General features: G+C 39.9%; 1 protein-coding gene and 1 long non-coding RNA gene across 2 annotated transcripts in view; one reads left to right on the forward strand and one right to left on the reverse strand.

The window, feature by feature from the left end:
• LOC139993188 (uncharacterized) overlaps nucleotides 1–17,777 on the forward strand; it is a 232,816-nt gene that overhangs the window by 92,655 nt on the left and 122,384 nt on the right. The window lies entirely within an intron of this gene.
• Nucleotides 1–17,777, reverse strand: part of Irsp53 (Insulin receptor substrate 53 kDa) — a 162,854-nt gene that overhangs the window by 86,751 nt on the left and 58,326 nt on the right. Inside the window, exon 3 of the mRNA XM_072014678.1 lies at nucleotides 8,533–8,608. Within this exon, the coding sequence (XP_071870779.1) occupies nucleotides 8,533–8,608 (76 nt within the window). The remainder of the gene's footprint in view (nucleotides 1–8,532; nucleotides 8,609–17,777) is intronic.

The following is a 17,777-nucleotide window of genomic DNA, read 5'->3' on the forward strand; positions in this document are numbered from 1 at the left end:
CCTATGCACGGCGGAGGCCAACGACAAAAAAGCACGCGCGACGCGTAAAACGGCCAGCCGGAAAATCGGAACGCAGGGGAGAAACGGTAGACCGTGTAGAGAAGAGGAAGCGTCCGTGCTGGACAAAGGTGAACGGGCAAAGAAAGAGATCGCGCCTAGGGCAGCAAGAAAGATAGAAAGGTCGGTCTCGCTGTTTTACAGGCCGTAGTAATTACGGTTTCGGTGTTTTCCGGTGTTAACAGTTGTATCTGGCCCTGACATCTACCTGGTCCCTCCATTTTCCACCCTCCTTGCGGCTGGCCTCGCAGCCGACGCAATTTTCCAATTCGGGAATAACGCTCACCAGCCGGGTCCTCCCTGCTTATTGTCTTTGTTTTTCTCTACCCTCGTGTCCGCCAGTCTTTCACCGGATAAATACGTCCCAACCACGAACCTTGCGTTCCAAATTTCAGGGCCGGAATTTCGCTCTAGATGATGCGTACTCTATATCTCTAAGTCCATCGGGAAACGAGAGTACGTAATGTTGAAAGTTGAGTCAGGCAATGAGATAACGATGATAATAACAGATAGGGAGTTCAAATGACTGGAGAAAGTTCGGTTTTGTAAATTTAAGGACAAAAGTCTGAAGAGAAGGTAGTGCGAGTGTAGATTAGAAATTTGAGACTTTCGGGGTCCAGTATCTCGCAGTTTTAAAGAAAATACCCCAATACTTTGCAAGGGTTTTAGCGAGTTTCATCAAGGGTCAAATATCACTCTGATACGTGCTTTTCAAAGTATCCCATCGTTTCGCAGGCATCGCAGCTACCTCCGTTAGGGATCGAATGACACTGCGGCATTCATTGTTACACGTTTTTACACATTGGTACACATTGCTGATGCTCAGGTCATTTCCTTTTTTCAAAGGAATATCCAAAGCATCGTAGCTTTATCAGAGATTGAACGATGTACTAATACCGAATATCAATGATACTGCTTTCGATTATCAATTTATTATTCTGTGCGTGTCACACTTAAATACGCCAAGTATGTAGTGGACGATATCGTTTATATTGGGACGACGTTATAATTGCGATGATATCGTCTTCATGGTAGGTTTTCAATTTTGCGTGTACTACGCGAGAATATCGCGTATCGAACGATGAAATATCTCGACTCAAACATCCACAGCGGAGAGAGCGTTTCACCCTCCGCGAGGAAAGTCTTTCACGCTTTCGATGCAAGAGTGTTAAGGGTCGCAGAAGTACATCGTTAGAACGTTAATTGCCATTCGGCGTGCACACCGGTATTGTGTGACGGTGTTTCAGACTTTTAACAGCGTTCTTTCTCGTTACGATAATGGCGGTGTAAGTAAGAAGAAGGGTACAGGTTTAGAGTGTTTTTGTGGAAATTCACGGTGCCATTTGCCTTCGCGTTGAAGCCGAAGTTAAAACAGTACGACGCGCTGTAACTTACATTCAATGAAATTCTTTTATCGCCTTGACTAATGAAACATGCCATTCTTTTTATACATTAGCCCAGTAAAAAATTTCAGACATATTCAATTTCAACCGGCGCGAAAGCTGCGAGTTTTCATCTCACCTGCAAATTAAAAAATAATAAGGTGAAAAAAATAAAAAAAGAGGAGAATAAAAATATATAGCGAATTAATGTGTAACTCCGCTCGCAACTAACTAACGGTCCTCGTCGTCAACGTGTTCCCTGCAACGTTAAAAAAATTTGTGAAATTCGTCGAGCACGAGACAGATCTTCGAAAAACGTTCCATTCGCAGACAGATCATTCAAAGAATTTAATTACCTCGTTAAACGCATATCATCCGCGCGTATACCCATGACCGAATTATAGCGACGTGTAACTGCAGGCGGAAAAATTTCGCAATAAGTGGCGTCGTTGCGAATAGACTGGCTAGCAGGATCAGAGGATGATCCAAGTTGGGTGAGTGGATTCGAGGGCCAATAGCAGGAGGGCCCTCAAAGTAGCTCAACGACTCGTTATAAATTGTCGTCGATTGCTCCACCTTGGATTCTACAGAAACGACGACGTAATGGCGTGGAGGAGAAGATCGTCGGGAGGATGGGGATGCCTCTATCGGGAAGTTCCTTCCGACTGGTAAAGGAAGGAACGGAACGAATTAATTCCGTAAGGACGAAAACTCGAGAACAAAGACGAGATGCAGGATTCAAAGGACGCAATTGGATTCGAAAGCCCGATGCGAGCAAGGGACGCGCTTACACAGGGCTATCTCTTTACTACACTGCTGATACAGTGGCCAACTTGTCCTACCCTGCGTCGCTATCCTTTTTTTGTTACTTGCTTCTGCCCGGGACAGGCGCGAGAGTGTGCGAAAATTGCAGCGAAAGCTGGCGAAATCGATAAGCTTTTTCTGCACGTGCAAGTGATTTTCTTGCGTGGCAAATTTGTCTGTGAATTCACGCATTTTAGGAATTTATTAAACCGAGTGAAAAAACTTTAACTGCTACATTATACATGTTGCGCCTGAATAACATATACAAACGGACACGAGGTAATTTCTTGTGAAAAAATAAGAACAAGATATGGAATAAAATTTGTTCATTTAAGGCTTCATTTTCGAGAAGATCGAATTTGAAAATTTATCCAGCATACTTGAACATGGCTAAAATTATGGACTAGAGAGGACTAAATAATCGACAGGTGGTTATTATTTTTTCTAATTATTATATATTATTCTAATTTTATTCCATATTTTGTTTTTATTTTTCATAAAGAATCACCTCGTACCCGCTTGTACACGCTACTCGACCGCACCCTGTATATTTATAAAATCGACATAATAGGTTTTCGCTCTTTACTTTAAAGAAACTGGCTTGTTTTAACGCGATAGATTTCGATCAAGAACAGCGTCATTGACATTTTTTATAGCCTTTCGATTCTTCATTATTCGTAGGACTAGAACGATCTACGTCAAGCGAATAAAAGAAACCCTTCGTGTTAATCAGCTGACTTTCCGAACAATTACTATCGAATTAATGTAACAGCACTTCGTAGCGACATCCCATAGAGAATACACAACTTTTCCATCCAATCCAATATAAACTTGGAAATTCCTGAATCATTATTATACAATGTTTCCGGTGCACCGTACAATACGATGATTCACGGCGAACTGTTTAAAATTTATCGAAAGGCTTTTCTTGCGCTGTTTAAATAGCAGGAAGGCAAACAATTTGTCAATCGTTTCTTGCGAGTCTGCGAGGAACGGGGCCTGCGTAGACCGCTTTCGACAAAGTGCTCTCTAATTACTGTTCTCCGCTGAAATATCACTGATCGCAAGAAGTACCTAATGATTTCCACGACTGCAAGGCCATAGGAGAAGAAGGGCAGATCGAATTCACTGCGAGGGAACAAAAAAAAAAAAAAAAGAAAAAAAAAAGAAATCGCCATGGATCAAAGAACTTAATTGGATTTGCGAAGAATCGACTATGTTTGAACGAATGAAACGAATCCCGCTTCTCAAAGCGTTCGCTCGCGATGAGCGTACGTCCGCGCGGTATTTCGCGCGTCTGAAGAATTTCGGGAATCGCGATTAAGAATTTGTGAAACGAGGTTGGAAACTGCGAAGCGGTTGCTCCATATTTTGCATAATTTATCGCAATCTCGCGTAGTGCGTTTCAAGTAAGAAACCGAGTTAGGAAACTGTGAAAGGGAGAAGCGACGAAAATTCTTCTAGCGAGTTGCAACAAACTCTTCCTGCATCAATGTTGTATACTTACGCACCTGATTATTTTTGTAATATATTTACACTCGCCTGCGAAAGTATTTGAATGTTCGTATACACATTTTATGAATACGTCATGTGTGTCAGACTTCCAAATTTTTGAACTGCATTAGCACTGTTATGTGTATGAGCGACACGATTAAGAAAACTGTCTTTTTAAGTTTAAGATAGAAAATTGTTAATATTTCTGCCACTTATCGATGACAAAATTTGTCCCTTTTACAACTTACGTAATAGTAAATTTCGGAGCTCTTTCGAATTTCTGATAAAAATTTTGTTGAAACGAAGAGAGAAAGTATTTGGTTTTTTTTTTTTTTTCTAATCCGATGATATTTGTCTGGTTGAAATGTCAAATTGCTTTTTACAAAAAGTTTCGAAAATGTCAGCTGAAAGTCGCCTGGGTTTTCTTATTCCCCACGAATTACGCGGTTCGAGAGAATTTCGTGAATTGCGATTAATAGTTTGCGAAACAAGGTTACGAGCTGCCAACTACCTAACGTACGCTTTGCATAATTCATTGCGTTTTCGCAATGTCGTGTTCACGAGGCCGATTAACCGGAGACGTAATTTATGTCAGAATCGCGTTTTCATTCGCTTCTACATTCTTAACAGTCGTTTGTATTCCGGAGTTTCCGTGAATTAAACTTCACTCGTTAAATTCCTGAATTTTATCGTGGGATAATCTTGACAAAACCCAATTTTTCTTTCTTATTTTTTATTTTGGTTTCCCTGACAATAGAAAAATTATAGACGAAAATTTGACTTATCTCTTTTTCATTGGTAAAATATTATACATATATCCTAGATGTAGGTGGCATAAATTTTAGAAAAAGAGAAATTCCACGGTAGAATGTGTATTTGCAGAGGCATGACGACTGCAACGAGAATTTATTAGGTATGTTTACAGAGCAAATACGCGAAGAAAGGAAGCATTTGAGGAAGATATTTACGAGCGTACTAAGAAAGATAGAAGGTGTCGCGGATTAGTTCTAGAACCCAGAAATACGGGAGTCTGCACTTTATTGTTATGAATATACATTTGCGAATTAAAATGTGGCTTCAGAAAATCTTTTCAAAACGTGTCTCGTCTATCAAAAACCTTGCTTTCGAGCCACACAATTTTTTTAAATCCTCAGCTCCCTAAAAAATTTAATTCGTCAAAATGATGACACAACCTTGCAGTTCATGTATTACTATAGCGCGTTAGTATTACGAATCGTAGAAATACACGTATATGTTTTATTCAGATCCACATGCGACCCTCGCTCGACAAAAATTTCACAATCTACCTTTCGATGGTCACCATAAATTTACAGGAATAAATACGCCGATATTTCTAGCTGATGCCAGCTGAATCTTGAATTCCAATCTTTCCTTTCTATCTTTTCTCTCATTGCACCCTTCTACCTATTTCTTTTTATTCTTCTTTCGCACACTCTCCACTCTTCCTGTTCCCGTCTAATCCATATTCTGGCATTAGCGTCTCCCCTTTCATTCATTTTCTCTCTTTTGTCTCATCAACACCACGCTTTAAACTCTTTCCCTTTGGTTATTCGTACGGTTCCTTTTTCCTTCGTATTCCATTCATCGTGTCGTATTTCTCTTTCCTTTAATCTCATAGATCCGGTGGAATTCACTGCGACTATTTTTTCGCCCTTGTTCCGATCTTTTTCTTCCCGGTAGCTTCCATTTTCCTAACTTTCGTGTTTCTCTCATTCCAACGACGCCCCTTATCCTCCGTTGACATTTTCATAGCGCATATTTCGCATTTTATTCAGCTTCCCGACGATTCCCCAGTTTTTCCTTTGAAAAGCACCCGAGAGCACCATAAACACCACATAAATGTTCCTTTATCGTTTCCTGTTTTCCTCCCATATTATCTCCTTACTTTTAATTTCCTGCCATTTTTCAAGCACTTCCTCCACCCACGTTCAGATTTCCCTTTCCTATACCGTCATCGGTTCTAATTTTCTACACCGCTTCCTCGTTTACTCTACCAACGTATTTCTTTTACCACCGTTCAATAGCGCCGTATATACTCTTCTTCGTTCATTCTTTCAACGCTATTTCCCCGGACCCCCTTCAATTCCTCTTTGTCTTTCTTTCTCCCCTCATCTAATTGTCTTCGTTTTGACCCTCATTACAGACCATTTTTCTCGCCTCTGGTCGCCTGCCGTTCTCGTACGACAATGACTCACCGTTGTCTTTATTTTTTCCTTAGCCACCCTCCATCTATCGTCAATCGACCGTTTTCCACCTATCGTCGATTCCTTCCAGACTCGTATCTCTTCATCCACGTCTCCGCGTTGACCTGCTCCACGCGTCTTGCTCCGACGTTTCTCCAACGTTGCTCCTATCTCTATTCAAATCCATTCCCATCCCATCATTCTCCGCCAATCTTCCTCGCACCCCGTCTGTCTGCGTTTCCCTTTGCTACTTGCATGCCCACACCCTCCTCTTCGTCCCGTCCTTCGTTCAACCTTTCGCTTTCTCCCTCTTTGACCTCCCTCTCCCCGGAGGATCGTCCACCCCTTCGCAGGCCAGAGTGCAAGCATCACCTCCGACGGGTGCGTGATTCCACGTGTGCGCTTCCCCGTGACAAAGCCAGATTTAAGCTCCGCTTACGAGTCGGAGCTTTCCAGCTGGCTCGAACCTCGCCGGGTGCTCTCTACTGCTACACGCTGCCGCTGTATAACGATTTTCCTCCTCCTCCTCCTCCCTCCCCCTGACATTTCGTTATCAGCCATAATAGACTGCGTTTCGCGGGAGCAGAGCGAACACGCCGAGATTTAGAGAGACGCTCTCGGGATGTCCCCGCGAACATCGAATGACAAAAAAAAAAAGGAATGGATAAAAAGAGAGAGAAAAACGAGAAAGGATAGAAACGAGGGAAAAACCACGGGAACACAATGGCCGCCCTTTGTGTCGCGTAATGTGCCCGGGACTGTATCGCCTGCTTGCCAAATATTTCCCTGTTGGATCGCTCGCGTTCGCCCAGCATCCGTCTCTCGTGACTGCGGTCTTTGAAGACATTTTGTCTTCCAATGTAACAGGACTACATTTTTAACAGGTGACGTATCGCTTTTATGGTTTCGCGAGAAATAGTTCTGTTTGAAAAAAAAAAAAAAAAAAATATAGCTGACCTCCAAATCTGTTTGAAGCGCTTCTTGAACACATTTGAAACCGTTCAGTCTATTTAAGGAAATCTTGTCCATATTGTACGTTCGAATTTTGAATCGAAATAATTTTTAAAAATCTACCGCAATTCTTGTAAACAGTTTTAGGGACTATGAAAATTTGTTCGTTGAAAAGATTAATGTCGGCTTGAATAACGCACTCGTGCATCGAGAAATGTCGAATAAAATATTTTTTCCCCCATAAAAATCGACCATTATATTATAACACGAAATTTGTTAATAGTAAGAATTTTATACAATCCCAGAGATATAACGATGTTTGTTTCTTAGTAACAGAAATGAAGTACAAGTACTTCGTACAAAGGCTTTGACGATTAAATCGACGACGCAGTGAAAGAGGAGATTGTAGGTTTACATTGCTGGTAAACGACAGAAATAGAGTGAAAAACGTGGTACTGTTATCAGACTGAATTAACGAGCGAGAGTGAACACTTTGCGCTGTGTGCCGCTCTCAAAAGGCAACAAGTCCCGTTATGTTTTCGTGTATATTCCGACTACATCTGCGGCCAGGATTAATCTTATCCGCGATAATGCGAAAATCGAGTTTACACGATGGGCGACACACATTTTTCTCCCTCTTTGTCACCTATAAGGGGGATTTCTTTCAAGGCCAGTGGGTTAACTCCTGAAAACGATCGATCATATTATACAATACACACGATACGATAAAACATACAAAAATAATTTCGTCGTAAGCCACGTTATTGGAGGCAACGTTGATTGCAAACAGCCATTAATCCTTGGGTATAAAGAAGGGCAGTTTCTCCTCAGGAATTCGAATAAATAACATGTAAATTCTTGCGCTGAAAATCGATTGCGTGTATAAGACTACAAGAAATACGATTCGAGTGATCATTAACGAGTGTTAAGAAATCAAAAACAGATACGAAAGGCGTTCACACGTAATAAATCTTGACATTTAAATCGCGACCTGATTTGTAAATGTATCGAATTTTAGATTATTTACAAATACTTTAATCTGATCGAGAGAAGTACTTTTCATGTAATCGATTTTCCTTTGAAATATATCAAAATCCTTGATTTCTCTAATTTTCAAGTTAACCAATCGCGAGAGAAATTTTTGATAAAAATACTTTTCTCTGAAACGATCAATGGCAAAGACAATTCAAACGGAGCCAGGGTATTAATTGAATGAATTGCCAGGGGAGGGTCCAGATGAACCCTGTTTACACATCCCACGATGAGAGCCAGAGTTTGACAGAGAAGGAAAAAGGATCGATCGATCGTCGATAGGGAAGTCAAAGGGGGAAAAAATAAGGCACATCGAATGACAGAAACACGGAGGACAAGGGAGGAAGAATGAAATAGAAGCTTGACACCCCTCCAGTGTGCAATTCTGACGAGTTGGCGATTCGATCCTGAAACAGGACTCAGGAGACAGCATAAAGCTCGCTCTACGCTCGTTTGTCCTTTCTTTCTTCATTTTAACCTTACCCATCCCCTCTAACCCGGACACTTTACGATCGTCCGTCTGTCACTATTTGTCTCGCGAACTTCTCCGCCTTTTTGTTCCAGCATCCCGATCTCTTCCCCTTAAAGATTCAATTTAATTCACTCACCATGAAGAGCCTTCAAATATGCCTTGCCGGCATTGATCAGCTGCCTCGCCCCCGGGTTGAACTTGTCCAGGATGTTCTACAATCAGAAATGTAAAAGGTGTTTGGTAATTTCCAGTTACATTTTATTGAAAGTCTCGACGTGGTTAAAAAGAATAATTTATCGAGAATCGAGAATAAATTGGCAAAGCGGATTGTTTTCGACGAACGTTAAATACATTCGACGCGATCTCTTTAGGGTAATAATTAAAAATGATTATCGCCAACTGGCAGTTATCATGGAAACGTGTTTTAACAATTTCCTGTATGAATGTATCGTATAGATGCGGGTAGAGAAACAAATGAAACAAATGCGAAATGAATTGGTTATTAAAAATTGGTTATGAAAAGATTGGAAGATGTAATTTAGCATAGAAATGCAGTCGTTAATTGATTTATTATTCAACGGCGTTACAATGGCTGACAAATTACAGATCAATGGTCACTTTTAATCCGGATTCAATCAATTTATTTTCGCCTGCATTTTGCGTCTGCGTTATCGTCGAAATTCTTAATTGGATAAAATGATAGATCGCGGGATGCAATAAAGAATGCATTCAATAACGTTTGATTTCATTGCGACGGTTTTTCCTAGTATAAATAGATATCTACGCAATGATAACTGCGTTTAAATGCAGAACCATCAGGCACACGTCTTCATCAGACCTTGATCGATAGCTGACCATATTGGGGAGTGTTAACGAGTGTGAGCTAATCGGATTACGTCACTATGACGAATTAGTTTCTCGAGCAAAAGTCACGCTTCAGGGTCTTGGAATGCGGTCTACTTCGCCGTGATTGCACTCCTTAGGTGAGGAATTTACATTCTCCGAGGCTACTACTTTAAAATGTTCTCAGTGCACTGTGCCCGACTCTATTTAACGATAATCCGTAGTAAATCGATAATTTTGCGAAGGAGATAATTCAGGTACTATCATCGAAACTACGATTTTTGCTTAAGTTTCAACGAACATATTCTTCGAGGATAACTATATTTCGCGGTTCCTTTCCAAAGGAAATAGCAAATTACTGTCATCGAAGTGACACGTTCACAGTTTTACGTTACTCAAATTTCATCAAACTCCATCAAGCTCCATGAAGGATATTCTTCGAAATCAAAATTTCTATTTTGTACCATCCACGTCCACCATCTTCGACGTTAGATCCACCTTATACCAAGCTGGGAAATTAAAAAAAGTTTACTCGTTGCCTCATCATTGCCTCGTTGGCAAGATCACGAAACGATCACGTTCCCGGTGGACAAAGCTCGGTGCAAGCAAACAGAGCAGAAAAGTAAACCGAAACAATGTCGACGGAAACTTGGCGGTCAGTTGATGAGGCTGGCAGATGCTCGAACAAACAGGATCCTCGAGGACACGCCATGCCGCGTCTGTGGACGAATAACGAGAGCCACTGGCGTGGTTGCATGCTGTCAGGGTGAACGTATACGAACGCCTGCGGCATTCCAGCTTTGAGGACGAGCGTCCGCCGTCTTCCTGCGTCTATCTCTTCCTGCAACCTTCTCTCATCTCCCTCTCTTTCTTCCTAGAGCTCCTTTCACTCGACGGCATTCAAGGCGGCGCCTTTTACTAGCGCACTCGCAGCCGTTGCTTTACGTCTCTCCTGCAGACTCACAGCCTACTGTCTCGCCGACTTACGGAACAACGGAACCGGAGTGTTTTGCCAAGGGTTGAGAGGCAGCAGGGAGTGCGATTAACGCCAAAAACACCGAAACTCTAGCGATACTGGCTAATAAGGGGCTGCACAATTTGCCACGGTGACGTTGATCCTCCGTAACGCCCTTTTCCTGCGCTAGAACTTGCAAGAATGGAACAAATTGCTTCGCGGGAGGGGGGGATGATAATAACGGCCTACCTCTGTCCCAAGTGTAATGATCCGTGTACTTTGAAAAGTGAAGCATTCGAGAGCTTGCGGAGCAAGCAGATTCGCAGAATTTTGGAGTTTCGTTGGAACACGAGCTGCGTTGGAGAATGATTGCTAATAATTTTGCGGTTTCATACTTAGAGATGTCGATCGAGTTGCTACAGTGTTTTGCAGTTGGGAAAGAGATAAAATAGGATTTGGAAGTTCAGGAGATGTCACGTGGTTTGTATATTGTTGTTGGTTATCCGATTTCGCGTGTAAATTGTATATAAGCGGAGGAGTGAATACGCGTTGAAGATAAACAGAATCACGGTCGAATAAATTTTCATACGCCGCGGGTAGAAATACGATTAGGAACAAACAGTGTTCCAAACTGGTGTTAGAATCTTACGTAAGTTTCACAGTGGCTGGGAAACAGTGCTGGGCAAAATTTTATTTACCTAGTAATATATAACACGTAATAAATATATACATATATAGAATAATATAAATATATAAATATTTAATAAATATTAAATAACAAATTAAAATAACATTTCACTTGTGAATAAGAATTAACTATTTTATTTAAGTAAAAGTTATTTAAATTATGTCAAAAATGATTTATTTCTTATCTATTATTTGCAAATGAAATTTTTCAATAGATAGATCGCAGTCCACGTTTGCTTTTAAAATGACTCGCTTCTCGAACAAGCTGGCCGAAAGTTAATTTGATTTTGGCGCATTCAACATAGCTAACGAACGTTATTGAAAATTACAAATTGTAAGTTACAGAAATCTTTCTGATTGAAGTGTTATATTTGCGTAAAAATTAATTTGCTTATTAATCGATAAATAATAAATGAAAATAAGTAAAGATGATAAATAAAAAATGAAATTATATTTGTAAATAACAATTAATCTCATTATTTTAAATAATGTATTTAGACTTGTCGAAATAACAAATAATTTATTTCTGTTTTTTTATTGTCACTTATGAATAACAAATAACTCTCTGTTGAAATAATTATTTAAATGAAAATTTATTCAATGATGCTCGACATCTCATTGAAGCAGTTCTGAAAATTTTATCTATGTAACGGAATTACACAGATTTTTGATCACATTTTTTGGTCACGGAACGTGCTACAAAAATCTGTGGAACATCCTGTATAGAAATAGTAATTCCACGCTATTCTGCGTGGAACAGCTCTATTCCACGATCGAATAATCATCAACCGTCACCATAGTGACTCGATAAATTGAGCCGCGTTTCAACCAGACATTTATCCGAATATCAAACGGAAAATTTTGAATGAAAGTATATGGTTGAACCATGAACGAAATGGCAAAGCTGACAGTTATAGTAAAGACAAGCAACAGGAATTGGAGATGGTAGAAAGTTGAAATCAGATCTCGAAACTGAAGGAGTTGCGGGACAGACTTCGAAGAATGACACGAATGTGATTCGTTCGTGAGTTAGATAATACCGCGTGTCCTCCGGCTGAATAACGAATTGGAGTGTAGGACAGGAGATGTCTTTGCTTATCACCATTATGTAATTTGACTGGAAACGTGGTAACGCGACCGGTAGAGCGGTCAAAGGGCTAACTATTCTCCCAAGGTTAGTCCCACTGGTGCATCGTTGCTGACTCGAATTCGAAATTCCTGTCCTGCAGAGATGATCACAGCAGATATACATACTGTCCACCGCATTATGCCGCCATAATCCGTGGAGGATTCCGCTTCTTAGATTCGAACAGGATTTTGGTAATTAGCTGCATTTAGTAAAAGCCACACATATTATCATACCATATAGCGTGTATTATGTTGAAACGTTTGTACGTTGCTAAATTGAGAGATTTATCTGCTACTCTCAAATTAAATGTATAGTTAAATAACATTAGCGATACAATTGAAATTTGTATTTAATTATTCATGTCGTTAGTTTATTTTAAAATGCCGATATTTACAACGTTTCTTTTGCATAAGAAGATTTTTTTGCGATAATTTTGTCCAACGTGTTCTTTGCTAAAATTCGAGACAAGTCTGGGTGAAATGGTCTGAAGCAATATTTGCATGGAAGAACGAATTTGTATAAAAATCCCCAAGTATTTACAATATTTTCATCCGCGTGCGATCAGTGTTTCATAACGTAGCTATTAACTCTTTCTGCAATTACGAAATCTAATTCCCCATGGAAATTTAATCGAAAGAAACATCGAACGAAACGTTTTCTACGACACATGGGAACTCGTTTGAATCATGGGGCTTGGCTAAATCGTTGGAACGCTGGGCGCGATTTCGCGGGCACACGGTCGTTAAAGCTTGGAGAATTTCGTTGAACGTCGCGTCGGGGCGAGCGTTTAATCCGAGCGATTGCCATTCGAGGGGATCGACGGTGTCACGAGACAATCGTTTCGCAGTGACCTGCACGACTGTGAAGCGGTTCGTTCGGACGGCCGAATCGGCCCGAGGCCAAGCGGTGTCAGCTTGGAACGTGCACGAGGTGAACGAACGATGGAAATTCAAGTGGTCTTCCGCTATTCAAGAAACGACTTGTTTGCTCGCCCGATATTGCGCCCCATTAGGCAATATTCCGCAGACGAGACGCGACATTTCGCAAACGTCCAGCGGCCCAATTTTTCGTTGGGAACATCGTCCTCCTTGCTGTGTGCACTATACACGTATTCTCGACTTTGCGACGTAAACCTTACAATTCGGTAAGCATAGTTAGTTTGAAGAATCGCGTATGTTCAATATCGATTCATATTGCATGTACAGTGGCTCGCAAAAATATTCCTAGACTTGTCGACATCTCTTACGAACATATTATATGTGTTTTACATATGCGTAACGTGTAATATGTGTATATGTATACATTGTGAGTAATGACACCTAGTTATCATGATTATATTGGTAGAATTTGGAACATTTCTGAAAATATATACAGGAGTTCCAAGATATGTAATAGAAGTAGGTATATATTTTGCAGAGATCACAAAAGTATTTAAACGAGCATCTTCCACGATATTAGTAGGTCTCAGTATTCGATTGGACCATCATTAACACTTATATGCTTTGAAAAATAAATCTCCATTTTACTTAGATTATGAATGTTCATAAACATTCGCGATCTAGATTACACATAAAAATTATGCTTGCTATCAAAAATACAAAAGTGGAGACTTTTCATTGACGTACTTCTAAACATTCGGAACTGTTCAACAAACGTTTAACATCTATCTGCAAAAGATATTTACGAGAAATTCACGATTCGAATCTATCCATGTTCAAATCTGCCCCAAAATTAATGTTTCTCCTTTTTTTTTCTTTTTTTTTTTGTAAATCCTTACACGTAGTTTAAATCTATCTACTCGATCGGTGTTCGAACGTACTTGCACTATAGGTATTTACACGTAACACTACTCGCGCCGATACGATTGGTGCAGTTGAAAAGAGATTTAAAGCAAACGTTCCGCTCGCGGTGGATCGAAGCAAACGAATACGCTTAATGGAATTATCGGACAATCTAATGGAATCACCGACTCGATGACTTGCGAACGGTTTCAGACTACGTTAGTCGGTGAAGTACCAATTGCCACGCGAGTCGGCAAATTTACCCGTAATCCTTTCAGAGAACCGGTTTCCTCGCAAAGCACATCATCCTTGACCTGGCCGCGTTGTGAAAAAAATATCTCGAAGTACCGTACGTCAATGTTAACCACCATGGTGATACATTTGGAAACACTAATTTACAGCGCCGTTCTGTCCTCGACGGACATTTACGAGAAAAAAAAAAAAAAATTAATATATGTTTATCTATGATGTTTAAAAATTGAAGATCTGACATCTTTTATCGTTCGATTTAGGAGGATACAAGTGGATGGTTTAGAGTAAATTCTACGCGAATCGAAAGCTTGTCAAAGAGTATTCAACTATATGAAATATTTCATACATCTTTAATATCCATTCCTAAGAAATATTTCTTATTTTATTCAAAAATGTCGGACTAATCATTCGAATATGAAATATAAGGTATAAAATGGGAAATTATATTTTACGAAACAACTATGAGATATTCAGGCATGTGGATACTTTTTTCACCAATTGTATTTAAAAAATATTCTCCAGGTGTTAGCTTTGTTTTTTGTTTGGAAATGTTATCTTAAATGGACGTAAATAAAAGCATTTGAAGGCTAATATATGTCCCATGACAAAAATACATTTTAAGCGTGATACTTCGATCTTCCAGCTTTTCATATTCCACGTATGTGAACGTATAAATTTTATTTTCGAATATACTATGAATACTGTCATTTCACAGGGGTGAACTTATTTTATGTCATATTACATCGCATTTCTGTAATAAACGCCAGAGCGTAGTAATGGCGCAATATCTCACTGGCTAGTCGGAACGTCGAGTTATTTTTCCGTGGGACGGACATTAGACAAAAATTGTTGGTACAATAGGAGAAGCGACAAATTGCACGTTGCGCACAGCTGACGCGCTGGAAGATTTTTATTTAACCAAATATTAGATCCATCGTGCATTATAAAATAATTTACCTATACTCTGTACTTCTTCAAGTAAGATTCTTACAGGATAGGATTTCAATAAAACACCATCTAAAATATTGTAGTAGTCGTGTTTTCAGTCGAGAAAAATTCAGCGTGACAATTCGCCGAATTTTGAGAGCAGAGTCGTCAATCGTCGTTTCAACTTGCAACGTCCGAATAAAAGATAGATCATCGTGAAACGAAGCGGAATAGAAGCGAACAGTATACTTCGATTCCAAGCAATACCGTTACAAGTACGACTGTTATACCGCAGCCACAATGGTCTCTCCATTGAGAACGTTTTATTCGCGATAGAAGTGCCTGTTCCTTTTGTCCCCCGTCTTGTTCGATTCGCGGTAAACAGATCACGTATAACCGCGTAGAAATTCAGCCTAAAAGACAAAAGAACATTTTACAAAAATGCATCATGGCCGTATCGACGCCATTAAAACGTCGAAACAGGGTACAGAGGCGACAGTTGGAAGATAGATGAACGGAATTCATTAAACATTTCCACATTTTACATTACGATGTAGTTTTTATCTTACTTCGGTAAAATTTTATATTTATCTTGAGTGGTGAAATAACACGTTCTGCCTCATGAATATTTTAAGACGAAATGTGCCTATCAAGGTATTCGTCATCCTCGATCACTGTCGCGATTTCGCATGCTTCAAGGATCAACCGGCGGCAGTCGATGATTGGATATAGTCAGCCGATCATTTTGCATCGAATTACCATGTCGAAGGAAGCAGTATCGTACACGACAATATTAAATAAGCCTTATTCGCTTAAGTCGATTCAACCGATCCGATCCATGTTTAATTTGAATTAATCCGATCGTGACAATCGACAACCTACGGTTTTATATTTCGATCGGATTCACTATCGGAAGAGTGTTAGGGATCAGTGCGATAAATTTTGTACTCGGCTTTGTACATGTACCGTATATAAATTAATTTGATTAAAATACGAAATTACACGGTAGTGGAGTATTAAATTTCTAAATGCTTTGACAATTCTCGAAGGCAGAAGTGCTTCAAACACTAATATGATTAAAGCTTTGGAATAATTTATTAATTGTACAGGAATCTTGTGTCAATGGAACGGATAAGCTTATATTTTATGAAAAATATAATTATATGCTGCGATAAATTCTTTTTCATTGAAAAATACATATAACGCGGAGTACATGCAAGTTACAGAAATTTTACAAAACAAATTAGACCAATAATTTATGCATCGTCGACCCAATGAAATAACATTCTTCCTTGTATCCTATTAGAAATTATCAGATTACGTAAATTCTTGATTAAAGAATAAATACATATCGAAATGGGGATAAATTACAGCGACGTAAAAATACCAGTTGATCATCTGACCTATATCATATATTTATCATGAGCTATCGTGCAAGAAATCGAAGGTGTAGAGGAATGTCGATTGGCAAGGCTAAAGACGACGTCCAGTCTCCTGAATTCTGTCCGGTTAAAAATCCCACGACCGTTCAAGGATGGCAGAAAGGGTGCAGAACGGGAAACAAGGTCAATATCGGGCGCAGCAAGGTTAAATTTAACCCGGTACCGATTCCGTTATAGTCCACATAACTGGCCAGGCTGGCTAACCGGCGCTCGACAAGAAAATGGAAGCAACACGAGCATCAAGGAGGTTTCTCTTATTGGCAACCAGTTGGTCTCTGCAGGAATAAAAAGAGCGGCTGAAGAGGGAGCGAGAAGAAGCCAGCCAGAGGACGAAGACGAGCATGAAGCAAGAAGGAAAAGGAGACGTTTCGAAGAAGGTAGGGAAAAGAGAAAACGAAACAGAGAACCAGGCTGAAAGGCGGAGATGAAGAAGAAGCCAATGAATGTCGACTAACGGTACGCGATGCATGAATTTCGTGTGCACCGATGTATCGGTGTGCGCTCTTGTAAATGCCATTCGACACGTGTAAAAGTATATCCAGGGCCGGGCCAACGACACCCGAAACCCCACGATACTTTCCAAGTCGAGTAGCAAGCTTTTCACGACCCGATCCCGTTATCATGGCCACGAGAATCTACAGTGAATGGCGATGTGTCGTAGAACAACTTGGAGAATTTTTGTGTTCTTTTGTTAAAAAGTTTGAGAAAGCTTTTGTAACAACAGGATTATATTTTTCATTTGGTTTCGAAGTTAAGTACGTATTTTGAATATTTTAATAATTTCGATTTTTATTTGTTGTTGTTTCTTTCGCGGCTATTCTTGCAAGCTTGTTACATTCGATATGGCTCGATTTGAGTAGCACGTGAAAGATTTTCAACGGTGTTACACGAACAGTGAATCACCAGGTCGATCGGAACGACAGTTTCGAAACTTGGTAACGTTTCAATGAGCAGTCGATGGTTTCACGGTATTAGAAGGGTGCTTTCACGCGAGATAGCGTGGCAACCGTTCTCTACCAAATACAATTTTACTACAACTGCGAGACGCTACGTTAAAATGGAATTTAATATTTGTGAAATTTGCAGTAATCGCGTATACATTTCAACGGAGAAAGTTGAAACATTCCTGGAACAGAAATTTCTACAGAATCGTTTAGGCTTCTTTCGCAAGAAGATATGTATCAATTTTACAAATCCATGTAACATATACTTTCCATTTTATTCATCTTTTCCCCATTCACGTTTGTTCAAATTCTATGCTTTCCCTTTACAACTTTTCAGCTTCAAGGGAAGCAAAATATCGTTAAACCGACCCTGAGCATACGAATCGCTGATACATCTACCCGTCTCCCTCTCAACGTATTC

The sequence above is a fragment of the Bombus fervidus genome, chromosome 12 (genome assembly GCF_041682495.2).
Source record: "Bombus fervidus isolate BK054 chromosome 12, iyBomFerv1, whole genome shotgun sequence".
Taxonomy (NCBI): domain Eukaryota; kingdom Metazoa; phylum Arthropoda; class Insecta; order Hymenoptera; family Apidae; genus Bombus; species Bombus fervidus.